The sequence below is a fragment of the Drosophila virilis genome, chromosome 3 (genome assembly GCF_030788295.1).
Source record: "Drosophila virilis strain 15010-1051.87 chromosome 3, Dvir_AGI_RSII-ME, whole genome shotgun sequence".
Lineage (NCBI taxonomy): Eukaryota > Metazoa > Arthropoda > Insecta > Diptera > Drosophilidae > Drosophila > Drosophila virilis.
The window spans coordinates 6289202-6301902 of NC_091545.1; the positions used below are offsets into that span (position 1 = coordinate 6289202).

At 40.0% G+C, this 12701-nt stretch overlaps 2 protein-coding genes across 4 annotated transcripts; both read right to left on the reverse strand.

The window, feature by feature from the left end:
* Nucleotides 1-1548: 1548 nt before the first annotated feature.
* Nucleotides 1549-2924, reverse strand: LOC6624716 (pancreatic triacylglycerol lipase). Of its 2 annotated transcripts, none has more exons than XM_032435017.2 (4): nt 2627-2924; nt 2127-2570; nt 1833-2052; nt 1549-1775 (listed from the first exon to the last, which is right to left on the reverse strand). In XM_032435017.2, exons 1-4 carry the CDS (start codon nt 2922-2924, stop codon nt 1700-1702), a joined length of 1038 nt encoding a protein of 345 aa, XP_032290908.1. In that variant the 3' UTR covers nt 1549-1699. The 2 variants fall into 2 exon arrangements, with proteins under 2 accessions (XP_032290908.1, XP_002046579.2); XM_002046543.4 differs by having other exon boundaries at nt 2106-2570.
* A 67-nt stretch (nt 2925-2991) lies between these two features.
* Nucleotides 2992-7248, reverse strand: LOC6624430 (angiopoietin-related protein 7). Of its 2 annotated transcripts, none has more exons than XM_002046544.4 (5): nt 6947-7248; nt 6613-6755; nt 4469-4680; nt 4108-4330; nt 2992-4045 (listed from the first exon to the last, which is right to left on the reverse strand). In XM_002046544.4, the coding sequence occupies exons 1-5, from the start codon at nt 7097-7099 to the stop codon at nt 3292-3294; spliced, it is 1485 nt and encodes a 494-aa protein (XP_002046580.2). In that variant the 5' UTR covers nt 7100-7248; the 3' UTR covers nt 2992-3291. The 2 variants fall into 2 exon arrangements, with proteins under 2 accessions (XP_002046580.2, XP_015030903.1); XM_015175417.3 differs by having other exon boundaries at nt 4547-4680; nt 6947-7247.
* Nucleotides 7249-12701: the final 5453 nt, after the last annotated feature.

The window sequence follows — 12701 nt, forward strand, 5'->3', positions numbered from 1 at the left end:
CCAACTCAAACACAAACACAGTGCCTGCCAACAAGCACTCGCCCAGCAACTGGCCCCGTCAATTGAGGCAATGAATTAGAACGCGTGAAGTCACGAAGGTTATCTCTCTGCCACCCACATGAGGAATGCCGCCAGCTGTTGCCAACTGAGAATCCTCGAATTTACAACTTGCTGCACAATCCCTTCCTCCACCTCTTTTGCTGCCTTTATCCGAACAGAGCTCGCTCGACTTGGGATCTTTTTATTGTAAATTTACGATCGCCGCGTTCATTTGTTTCTCTCCGCTTTTTATTGTGCTCCGCTCTGAGCTGTTGCACCCTGCCCCCCCTTCCTTCCACTACGTTGGCCTCAGGTGGCAGCCTCACGCTTTGTGGACTCGCCTGCAGGCTCGCCAAGGTGTCAAGTGTTTTGTGTTATCTGTTGCGGTTGGCTTCTTGGTGTTTCTTTGAGGCCAAGAATCGAGTCGAGTCGAGTCGAGTCGCATCTGAGATGGGCTGGGGACCGCAGCGACCGCCGCTGCGTGTTTTTCTCAAATTGCGTCAAAAATTATCGCCATTAAATGTAGATGAGCGTTTTGTTGTTAAGTTATTGGCCCATAAATAACCGGGACTTGGTCCCCAGTTCGCTCTGCACTTTGCTAGCAACAACAACAACAACTGCAACTGCAACTCCAGCTGATGTTCATTCATAAAATTTCATTTGTAGTCAGAAAGAAAAGCTGAAAAGAAATTTAACTTGCGGTCAGCGCGACACAAAATTGTCTGGACAAATATAATTTTAATGTTTTTCCAACGGTATGGTTAATAACTGCGACTTATGCACTTTTAATTTGTTTTGCTCATTTCCACCTGCTTGGAAAGCTATTCGAAAGAAAATCCTTAACGTCCACGTCTCATCAAAATTTGCATCTAAGACAAAAGCATTTTCCCAAGATAATGAAAAGTGGAGGAACTAAATAACAATAGTAATCCGAAGTGAAGAAAACCCGAATCCAAAAATTACACCGAAAACTGTTTCCAATTCCTTGTCCCAGTTCCTAGTAAGATATTGGCAACATTTTGTTCTACCCTGAACCCATTAAAAATGGGTATAAGGGTATATTGTATTTGTGCAAATCCAAATGTATGTAACAGGCAAAAGGAAGCATCTCCGACCCCATTAAGTATATATATTCTTGATCAGCATCAATAGCCGAGTCGATCTAGCCATGTCCGTCTGTCTGTCCGACCGTCCGTCCGTCCGTATGTATAAACGCAGGGATCTCAGAACCTATAAGAGCTAGAGACTTGAAATTTTAGATGCAGGTGCTCCTAGCGCCTGCGCAGGAAGAGCTAGAGTCCGCAAACTCCAAAATGCATTTGATGTTGGAAGCGGAGTATTCCAGTATTCAGGGTATTCCCTAGTCGGGAACTCCCGACTAGAACCTCATACTTGTTTAGCAATGGACAGCTTCAAAACTATTTTTTTTTCAAAAATTAGTCCTAATAATAACTAAATTTATTAAATTATGAAGCCCCAAAAGTATACTAAGAAATAAGTCAGCACTAATTTTCCAATTTCTTTCGTTTTTATTTTTAGAGCAATCAGCTTTAAATCGCAAATTATTTTACAATCGCAACAAGTCAAAAGCTGCCTGAAATGCGTTCGCCATCTGTTCTTCCAGAATAGATTTATCGCTAGATGTCGCTTGGTACTTAACTTAATCAAACTTGGCGTGCACGCCTTGACCAAAAGGTGGCGCTGCGTTAGTTTCCAGAAAGTAGTAAGAGGTGGCGCTAGCAAAAAATTCGTTTTAATTCAAAAGTTTTAAGCTAAAACGAGAATCAAGTTACCTGCGTGTCACCTGCTCGCCCATATAAACCACCTGGCCATCATCCATATTGCCAATGGCCAGCTCGATCGCCGTGCTGTTCAGATCAAACGCGGCCAAACCCTTCAAACAGCTGCTGCTGCTCCTGATGGCCTTCCAGCTGCAAGGAATGGAGGCAAAATTCCTGGGCAGGCCAATGGACTCCGCATAGAAGAGCACGGCGCGATTGTGACTGCAGCTGTCTGCAAGATTCAGTTTAGACATAGCCATGAGTGAGCCGCCTTCAGGCACTCACAAGCCTGCAAGATGAGCTTACTGGCCGCCAGCAGATCCACCTCCTCGCAGCCCGGCTGCGGTGCACGGCCAAAGTTGACATAGAAGTCGGCAGTGCCACGCGGCATCAGATCCCCAAAGAGCGGGTAATCGGTGTGTATGACGTCCACAAACATAGCAGCACTCGCCCGCAGGCCGTCATCGGAGCGCGCCGTGAAGAGCGGCAGAGCCGGATCCAGGCCCGTAACCCGGCCCACGGTTCCATTGAAATAGCGCCCGATGCGGCCGGCAATGTGGGCGCCCAGGCTGTGGCCCACGATGTGCACAGCTTCCTCGGACACATTGTGCCGCTCCAGAAACTGCTCCAACTGTTTGGCCAGCACCAGAGCCACTCTGCCCACGGCACGTCGCGAACTGGGATAGTCCAAGTTGGCAGCGGGCGACCAGTCAGCAATCAGCACATGCTCAAAGCCCTGCGCCTGGTAGGCTGACGAGAAGGGTATTAGCGCAGCAACCAGGAGAGAGCTCAAGGATCAGGCTTACCATTGCGCAGCGGCATGATGGAGATGTGGCTGCGCGAGCCCAAGAAGCCGTGCACGATCAGCTTGAGCGAGTGCACGTCCGTGAGCTGCTCCACACGCTCCAGGCTCAGCTCGGAGGGCACATGCTGATAGTAGATGCTGCTCTGCTGGGCCAGCGTGTCCAGGCTGGCCGCATGCAGGCTCCACACCTGGCAGAGGAAAAGCAGCCAGCAACAAAACATTCCAGACATGTTGCTGCTCCGTTCTGATCTGAGCTGAGCTGAGCTCAAGGCAGCGCCTAAATAGGGCTTGGATCGCATGCTGCAACTGTGGGAGCTGCGTTTAGCTAATCGCTCGATTAGTCGAGTTGAGGTGACGCACAACGGGTCAAGTGCACAAGAGAACACGACACATTTATTAACTAGGGTAATTTTCCATAAATACACAGTGCCGAGCAGACGTATACGCACACACGCAACAGCTCGAACTTAAAGGGCTACGAGTTAAAATGCAAGGCGCACGCACAGCTGCAAGATTGGGATTAGAGTATACGGAGCTAGGCATGGCTTCCCTGACGTTTGCAAGACCCTGACGTTTGCAAGATTGGGATTGGAGTATACAGAACATGGCATTGGCATCCCTGATATATGGCAGTTGTTGGGGCCAGTTGGGCCGCCGCCCGATGGCTTAACGGCGGGCCTCGTCCTGCCCGACGATGGGGCGTATGAGCATTTTGACGCGGCGCAGCGAGTAATCCTTGCCCTGGAAGGTGTCCCAGTAGATGCCCGTCTCGCCGGCCTGCTCGTGGCCCTGGGCGTGGTAGACGCCCATCAGATTGCTGGTGCCGCACGCGTTGAACCAGCCGCCGGCCTTGTGCCGCTGCGCACAGCTGCACTCGAGGCAATTGTCGTTATCGTTATCGAACGTGCTGAACTTGGCGCCAGCGTGATACGAGAGCGAATCGCCAGCCGGGGGCTGCAGCTGCGCCTGGTAGTTGCCCAGCAGGCTGAGCGCGTAGAGCTCCCGCTCGCCGCTGATGGCAAACGAGTCGTAGCCGGCGATGGCCACATTGCCGTCGAAGTCCTGCAGCCAGATGCGCAGCTCGTGCAACGCGGAGCTAGTCAGCGCATGCAGCTTGTCCAGGCCGATGAAGAAGTCGCCGGCCAGATTGCCGAAGCCCTCCTTGTACTCCAGCCAGCTGCGCTCGAAGCTGATGTCGTCCGAGGAGCGATTCATGATCACCGTCCAGCCGTCGTCCTCGCAGGGCACATAGAAGCTCTCGCTCTCGGGCGTCAGCTGCAGCTTCAGGATGCCATTGACAGCCAGATAGGACTGCAGGCAGCTCGTCGCATGCTCCTCCACGGCAGACGCGGGCGCAAAGGCTGTTGGCAGCTGGGCAGACTGCGGCTTGTTCCGATTAGCCAGTCGCCGTTTGATGTTGCTGTGCGAGAGATGTGCGAGTTGGGATTGAGCCTGGCTAGAGTTTGATTCGGATCAGCTTACTTGGTGTTCTGGACTATTTTGCCAACGTTCTGTTGCGTCTCGCGCACATTGTAGGCCAGCGAGACGAGGAATGTGGCCAGTGCATCCAGGCGACCGGAGACATCCAGCTGGGAGGCATTGAAGGGGCTGCCCGTTGCCGCGGGCTGGTTGCCGAACAGGTTGGCCATGTTGGTGGCCACGTATGACTGCTCCTCGGGCGTCGCACGCACCTGACGTGACAGATCTGTGAAATGGTTGGAACTGAGTTAATTGCGGGTCTTCACAGCGAGCGCAGAGCCAAGCAGCACAACAACACACAACAAACAAAAAAGCGACATCAATCAATGCGGAAGCTGAAACTCGAGTCTGTGTTGCTTTTTACCCCGCAATTTGTCGCGATTCTTTTGCTTCTGGCTCAGCTGTCTGGCCACACGGGATCCCAGATATTTGTCGGTTTCACCTTTCAGCTCGTCCAGTGTGTGCCGCGTCAATCGCTGGATGTGCTCGAAGCTGTCCAAGCGCTGCCCGAAGTTCAGCTGTTGCGCTTTCAGCGACTCCATGCGTCCCGTATTGCTGTCCAGCAGCTGATCGACCCTGTACGAGACAAGCAAGTGGTATGTATTAATGCATATATGAGAAACTAGCTAATCAAATTGGTGTCTTGTTATTTTATGCATTTTTTCCCCCTATAGAATCTTTTTCGCTCTACCCTAAAACCCCATTTCCACTGAGCAAAGTGGTTTTTCCCCAATCATGTTTAAAAAATAATTGCAAATAATACTTTTGCTAGATTTTTTTTATGAATTTAAAGATTTGAAAGATAGGATTAATGCAATTGAAATCGACTGCGATCATCGCAACCTTTGACTCTCATTTTTCATTCAGTGGGTTGAATTTTCCGAAAAGTTTTACACATTTCTAAATGAATTCTCAGAAGATTCTTTGAAAACTTATTTGATGCCAGATTAATCAACAAAATGATCTCATACGATCCGTTTTTTTCCGTTGCGGGTGGAATTTGTTAAGACCCTGTCTTAGCGTGCAATTAAATTGCATAAGATTATGCGTTGATCATCAATCAGTCAGACAATCAATCAGTCAGTCAATCAGTCAATCAGCAGAAACAGTTTAGTCTATTTAGATGTAATTAAATCACATATGTTAACTACTGTAAGCACTTAAGCCTCCCACTTCTTATGGTTAATCGTCAATCAGTCAATCAGAAATATTTCAATGTAATTAAAACTCATATGTTAACTACTGCAAGCTGCCTTTTAGCTGCCCACCTTTATGGTTTGGACTATGCGTTGGTCATCAATCGGTCAGTCATTCAATCCATCAGCACAGTTTAATACGTATGTTTAATAGATGTGGCATTTAGTATATATTTGAATATTAACCAAGGTGCAATATCAGAGAAACAAATTGGTGGACAATTAAAATTGAGTTTCTCTTATAAAGCACCGATAGAAACGCAAATAAATAAAAGTAAAAATATTCAAATATATTATGCATCATATTAAATACTATCTATATAAATTCGCATGGACTTGATTGTGCCTTGCTTGGCTATTGTCTGTTTATTAATATGTGTATGTTATATTATTATTTAACAAATAATATATATATACACATATTATCTATCAAAAAATAGCGTTGAATCGAGCAGAGAATTTAGCTAGCATTTAATTCAATTTTAATTTCATAATCTTCGACCAAACAAGCTGCAAAATGTTCTATGGAAAGCGGCGCATATTTGCAGATAATGTGCATATGTATTTGCAACTGAACAGCATGATATCATCGCACTTCAGATCGATCAGAAAATATATGTCTGACCTCTGTATATAGTACATGACTCAATGCGGGCGAGGAACAATTTTATTTATCAGCATTCAATATACACTTAGAGCCCAGTTAATGCCTCGTGCATACATCTTTGTGACGTATTTCCAATTCTGGCAAGATAATTAAGTGTGCGTTTAATTTATACACAAATGCCAAAATTTGCGATCAGCCCGTTTCTACACATAAGATTTCTGTTGTTTCGGGTAAACAAATGTGAATTCGGATAATTTGTTGAGTGAAACGAAAGCAGCTACAAATTGCCAATCCATAAACAGGTAAAAAGGTGTGCGAAATGTTTGCCGAAGCTAAATAAATAAGATACAACAGCAAAGCAGACAATAGCACCATAAATTGTCCCGACAAATGTGTGCCTTGTTGTGTGTACCTCAAAGATACTTTTGCCGCACTCACGTATAATTACGCGTTGCTCAATGGCCAATTGAGAATGGCGCATCTCCGCATAATCAATGTTGCATTGTAAGCGACGGGCTTGACAGGGCCCGAAAAACTAAACAAAATGCCAAAAAAAAAAACAACATATTTTCGATGTTGTTTTTGTGCGTTTTACCGGTTTTCCCAAATACCTTGTGTGCTAAAAAACCTGTTCAGCGAGATGGCATACGTTTCATTGTCTGCTCAAAGTTGTTGTCAACCTTTTCTCAAAATCTATCCACTCACTTCTTATCGATCACTTCCAGACGGTGGCGCTGGTCCTCGTCCAAGGTCGCCAAGATGCCAACGCGATCGTGTAAGTTCGTCATCAGCTCCTTGATTTCGTTATGCTGTGGGGGCGCAGTCGCAGGAGCAGGCGTGCCATAATGCTGTAGAAGGTAAAGTATATATATGTACATATTGTAAGATAATACTTCAACAGCAACAACAACACGCAACGAAGCCCGTTGAACCCAACAGAAATTAATTCCGCAAACAATTGAATTTCACATTCACTCGTAATTTCTGGAGATTTTTGTTCTCCTTATTCTCATGTTATTTTAACGTATACTTAACGCACTCGGAAGTTGCCGCGCGTATGCGATCTCCAGTGATTGTGAGAGTCTGGGGCTGCGACGCCAGCCCCAACTGGTGTTTGGGTGGGGTTTTGTGCCAGGGCCATGTAATTCACACAGAACAGCGCCAAGAGCAGGCGAAAAGGAGGCGTGGCCATGTTGTGCACACGATAATATTTAGGAATATCAAATACAAATTTAAGCACACGGCGCACACACGCAGATCACGTCTGGCAGCTCGTCAGTTTCTATCTATCGGATCGATGCGACTGTCCAACTCGAGATTCCCGCCGCGACTGAGCGCCAAGCGAGCAGAGCTTGGCGAGGGAGCTTTCCGCGACAGAAACTGAGAGAATCTACATGTTAAATGCTGCTCTCTTACACATTCTCTCTCTCTCTCTCTCTCTCTATCGCTCTGTCTTGCTGTGTTTGGCGGTTTCTTTTGTTTATATGGCGCGTCGCCTTGGCTATTCAGAAAATTCCCCAGCTCCCCGACGCTGTCAATCACTCACGACTTTGTTGGAAGTGATAAGCAAATCTGTCTTAAGGTCGGAGCTTGAATTACTCATTTTCGAATTATTAATATTTTTTAATATTTTACAATAATATAACTTATTTATTGGCATTAATTCAACAATTAAAATTCAACAAGAACTTGTATTACTCAGCGTGCTACCAACTATTCGTAATCGCAACAGCATGCCTTTAAAGTACTTCTTTATTTTCATCTTAAGCCTTTCAACTGGTTTCAATACCTACACGCGATTCAGACTGCATATCATAAATAAACAATGTCAAACTGAGTACAGAGTCATCCAATTACGTATGCGAAACCTGCCTCAATATTTGCGTCATATACAACTGATCTACACTTATATTGTATATACAATAATACATATACCAAGTAGTCTGAGCTTCTCTCGGGCCTTACTGTTTACTCTCTTGTGACTTGAATTACAATCAATTAATTGCGATTATTGATCTTGCCTTAATACAATATTTTTTCGTTCCGACACTTCAATTACTGCTGATCAAAAATTATTATAATTATTACAATCTTCAAATAATGGGAATGTAATTAACATTATTAAGTGAAACAAATATTTTATTAAGTCCGATTTCCAAATAGCATCGCTTTATGAATCCGTAAAAAAAATGACAAGGTATTAATATCATAATTTTTGTATAAAACGGATCAGTAACAATATCTAAATTGGTTTGAAGGGTTTTTAATATCTTTTGTAAAAAGTGACTTATTTTAAAATATAATTATAAATTCTGCAAAATTTGGCTAAGTACTTGATGGAGATTTTTTTTAACGTTAATCGACAATCGTAATCTTAAGGAATTCCAATAATCACTAGATATAAAAAAATCAACATAAATCACCATACAAAATTTCATCAAAAAAGTTGTCATTGTCTAACCGACCTCAATTTTGAGAAAAAACGGGATGCTGTTTTGGTCGATTAAGATTTTCATCAATCGATAGTACTGATTTTTACGAGTCAAAATGGTATATCATTCCAAAATCGGACATTATTTCGCCGAGATATTCCATACAATCATCAAAAGAGGTTGATTTATCAAACGAATCGATTTTTGGTCAACAATTTTTTTAAGCCATATATTTCTTATATCTTTGAATGCAAATTGATAGTAGGGATCCGTATGAATTCAAAAAGGTATAAAATTTAAAAATCAGACGATATTTACCCGAGATATTAAAAAATTTCATCAAAAAAGTTGTCATTTTCTAACCGACCTCAATTTTGAGAAAAAACGTGATGTAACCCCTTGCTGTTTTGGTTGATTTGGGTCAAAATTTAGATTTTCATTTTTTGAACACCAATCGATAGTACTGATTCTTACGAGTCAAAAATGGTACATTATTCCAGAATCGGACATTATTTCGCCGAAATATTCCATAAAATCAGCAAAAAATGTTGATTTTACAAGCAAATCGATTTTTGGTCAACAATTTTTTGTAAGCCATATATTTCTAATATCTTTGAATGCCAATTGATAGTAGGGATCCGTACGAATTCAAAAAGGTATAAAATTTAAAAATCAGACGATATTTACCCGAGATATTAAAAAATTTCATCAAAAAAGTTATCATTTTCTAACCGACCTCAATTTTGAGAAAAAACGTGATGTAACCCCTTGCTGTTTTGGTTCATTTGGGTCAAAATTTAGATTTTCATTTTTTGAACACCAATCGATAGTACTGATTCTTACGAGTCAAAAATGGTACATTATTCCAGAATCGGACATTATTTCGCCGAAATATTCCATAAAATCAGCAAAAAATGTTGATTTTACAAGCAAATCGATTTTTGGTCAACAATTTTTTGTAAGCCATATATTTCTAATATCTTTGAATGCCAATTGATAGTAGGGATCCGTACGAATTCAAAAAGGTATACAATTTCAAAATCAGACGATATTTACCCGAGATATTAAAAAATTTCATCAAAAATGATTGTCATTTTCTAACCGAACTCAATTTTGAGAAAAAACGTGATGTAACCCCTTGCTGTTTTGGTTGATTTGGGTCAAAATTTAGATTTTCATTTTTTGAACACCAATCGATAGTACTGATTCTTACGAGTCAAAAATGGTACATCATTCCAGAATCGGACATTATTTCGCCGAGATATTCCATAAAATCATCAAAAGAGGTTGATTTTACAAACGAATCGATTTTTGGTCAGCAACTTTTTTTAAGCCATATATTTCTAATATCTTTGAATGCCAATTAATAGTAGGGATCCGTATGAATTCAAAACGGTATAAAATTTCAAAATCAGACGATATTTACCCGAGATATTAAAAAATTTCATCAAAAAAGTTGTCATTTTCTAACCAACCTCAATTTTGAAAAAAAACGTGATGTAACCCCTTGCTGTTTTGGTCGATTTGGGCCAACATTTAGATTTTCATTTTTTGAATGCCAATCGATAGTACTGATCCTTACGAGTCAAAAATGGTATATCATTCCAAAATCGGACATTATTTCGCCGAGATATTCCATAAAATCATCAAAAGAGGTTGATTTTACAAACAAATCGATTTTTGGTCAACAATTTTTAGTAAGCCATATTTTTTTAATATCGTTGAATGCCAATTGATAGTAGGGATCCGTACGAATTCAAAAAGGTATAAAATTTAAAAATCAGACGATATTTACCCGAGATATTAAAAAATTTCATCAAAAAAGTTGTCATTTTCTAACCGACCTCAATTTTGAGAAAAAACATGATGTAACCCCTTGCTGTTTTGGTTGATTTGGGTCAAAATTTAGATTTTCATTTTTTGAACACCAATCGATAGTACTGATTCTTACGAGTCAAAAATGGTACATTATTCCAGAATCGGACATTATTTCGCCGAAATATTCCATAAAATCAGCAAAAAATTTTGATTTTACAAGCAAATCGATTTTTGGTCAACAATTTTTTGTAAGCCATATATTTCTAATATCTTGGAATGCCAATTGATAGTAGGGATCCGTACGAATTCAAAAAGGTATAAAATTTAAAAATCAGACGATATTTACCCGAGATATTAAAAAATTTCATCAAAAAAGTTGTCATTTTCTAACCGACCTCAATTTTGAGAAAAAACGTGATGTAACCCCTTGCTGTTTTGGTTGATTTGGGTCAAAATTTAGATTTTCATTTTTTGAACACCAATCGATAGTACTGATTCTTACGAGTCAAAAATGGTACATTATTCCAGAATCGGACATTATTTCGCCGAAATATTCCATAAAATCAGCAAAAAATGTTGATTTTACAAGCAAATCGATTTTTGGTCAACAATTTTTTTAAGCCATATATTTCTAATATCGTCGAATGCCAATTGATAGTAGGGATCCGTACGAATTCAAAAAGGTATAAAATTTAAAAATCAGACGATATTTACCCGAGATATTAAAAAATTTCATCAAAAAAGTTGTCATTTTCTAACCGACCTCAATTTTGAGAAAAAACGTGATGTAACCCCTTGCTGTTTTGGTTGATTTGGGTCAAAATTTAGATTTTCATTTTTTGAACACCAATCGATAGTACTGATTCTTACGAGTCAAAAATGGTACATTATTCCAGAATCGGACATTATTTCGCCGAAATATTCCATAAAATCAGCAAAAAATGTTGATTTTACAAGCAAATCGATTTTTGGTCAACAATTTTTTGTAAGCCATATATTTCTAATATCTTTGAATGCCAATTGATAGTAGGGATCCGTACGAATTCAAAAAGGTATACAATTTCAAAATCAGACGATATTTACCCGAGATATTAAAAAATTTCATCAAAAATGATTGTCATTTTCTAACCGAACTCAATTTTGAGAAAAAACGTGATGTAACCCCTTGCTGTTTTGGTTGATTTGGGTCAAAATTTAGATTTTCATTTTTTGAACACCAATCGATAGTACTGATTCTTACGAGTCAAAAATGGTACATCATTCCAGAATCGGACATTATTTCGCCGAGATATTCCATAAAATCATCAAAAGAGGTTGATTTTACAAACGAATCGATTTTTGGTCAGCAACTTTTTTTAAGCCATATATTTCTAATATCTTTGAATGCCAATTAATAGTAGGGATCCGTATGAATTCAAAACGGTATAAAATTTCAAAATCAGACGATATTTACCCGAGATATTAAAAAATTTCATCAAAAAAGTTGTCATTTTCTAACCAACCTCAATTTTGAAAAAAAACGTGATGTAACCCCTTGCTGTTTTGGTCGATTTGGGCCAACATTTAGATTTTCATTTTTTGAATGCCAATCGATAGTACTGATCCTTACGAGTCAAAAATGGTATATCATTCCAAAATCGGACATTATTTCGCCGAGATATTCCATAAAATCATCAAAAGAGGTTGATTTTACAAACAAATCGATTTTTGGTCAACAATTTTTAGTAAGCCATATTTTTTTAATATCGTTGAATGCCAATTGATAGTAGGGATCCGTACGAATTCAAAAAGGTATAAAATTTAAAAATCAGACGATATTTACCCGAGATATTAAAAAATTTCATCAAAAAAGTTGTCATTTTCTAACCGACCTCAATTTTGAGAAAAAACGTGATGTAACCCCTTGCTGTTTTGGTTGATTTGGGTCAAAATTTAGATTTTCATTTTTTGAACACCAATCGATAGTACTGATTCTTACGAGTCAAAAATGGTACATTATTCCAGAATCGGACATTATTTCGCCGAAATATTCCATAAAATCAGCAAAAAATGTTGATTTTACAAGCAAATCGATTTTTGGTCAACAATTTTTTGTAAGCCATATATTTCTAATATCTTTGAATGCCAATTGATAGTAGGGATCCGTACGAATTCAAAAACGTATAAAATTTAAAAATCAGACGATATTTACCCGAGATATTAAAAAATTTCATCAAAAAAGTTGTCATTTTCTAACCGACCTCAATTTTGAGAAAAAACGTGATGTAACCCCTTGCTGTTTTGGTTGATTTGGGTCAAAATTTAGATTTTCATTTTTTGAACACCAATCGATAGTACTGATTCTTACGAGTCAAAAATGGTACATTATTCCAGAATCGGACATTATTTCGCCGAAATATTCCATAAAATCAGCAAAAAATGTTGATTTTACAAGCAAATCGATTTTTGGTCAACAATTTTTTTAAGCCATATATTTCTAATATCGTCGAATGCCAATTGATAGTAGGGATCCGTACGAATTCAAAAAGGTATAAAATTTAAAAA

Coding starts and splice junctions, on each gene's coding strand:
- LOC6624716 (XM_002046543.4), bottom strand. CDS start 2,924: ATGCGATCCAAGCCCTATTTAGGCGCTGCCTTGAGCTCAGCTCAGCTC. Junction 2,571..2,626: donor CATCATGCCGCTGCGCAATG/GTAAGCCTGATC, acceptor CCTTCTCGTCAG/CCTACCAGGCGCAGGGCTTT. Junction 2,053..2,105: donor TAAGCTCATCTTGCAGGCTT/GTGAGTGCCTGA, acceptor TGAATCTTGCAG/ACAGCTGCAGTCACAATCGC.
- LOC6624430 (XM_002046544.4), bottom strand. CDS start 7,099: ATGGCCACGCCTCCTTTTCGCCTGCTCTTGGCGCTGTTCTGTGTGAAT. Junction 4,331..4,468: donor GAATCGCGACAAATTGCGGG/GTAAAAAGCAAC, acceptor ACCATTTCACAG/ATCTGTCACGTCAGGTGCGT. Junction 4,046..4,107: donor AAAATAGTCCAGAACACCAA/GTAAGCTGATCC, acceptor TCTCTCGCACAG/CAACATCAAACGGCGACTGG.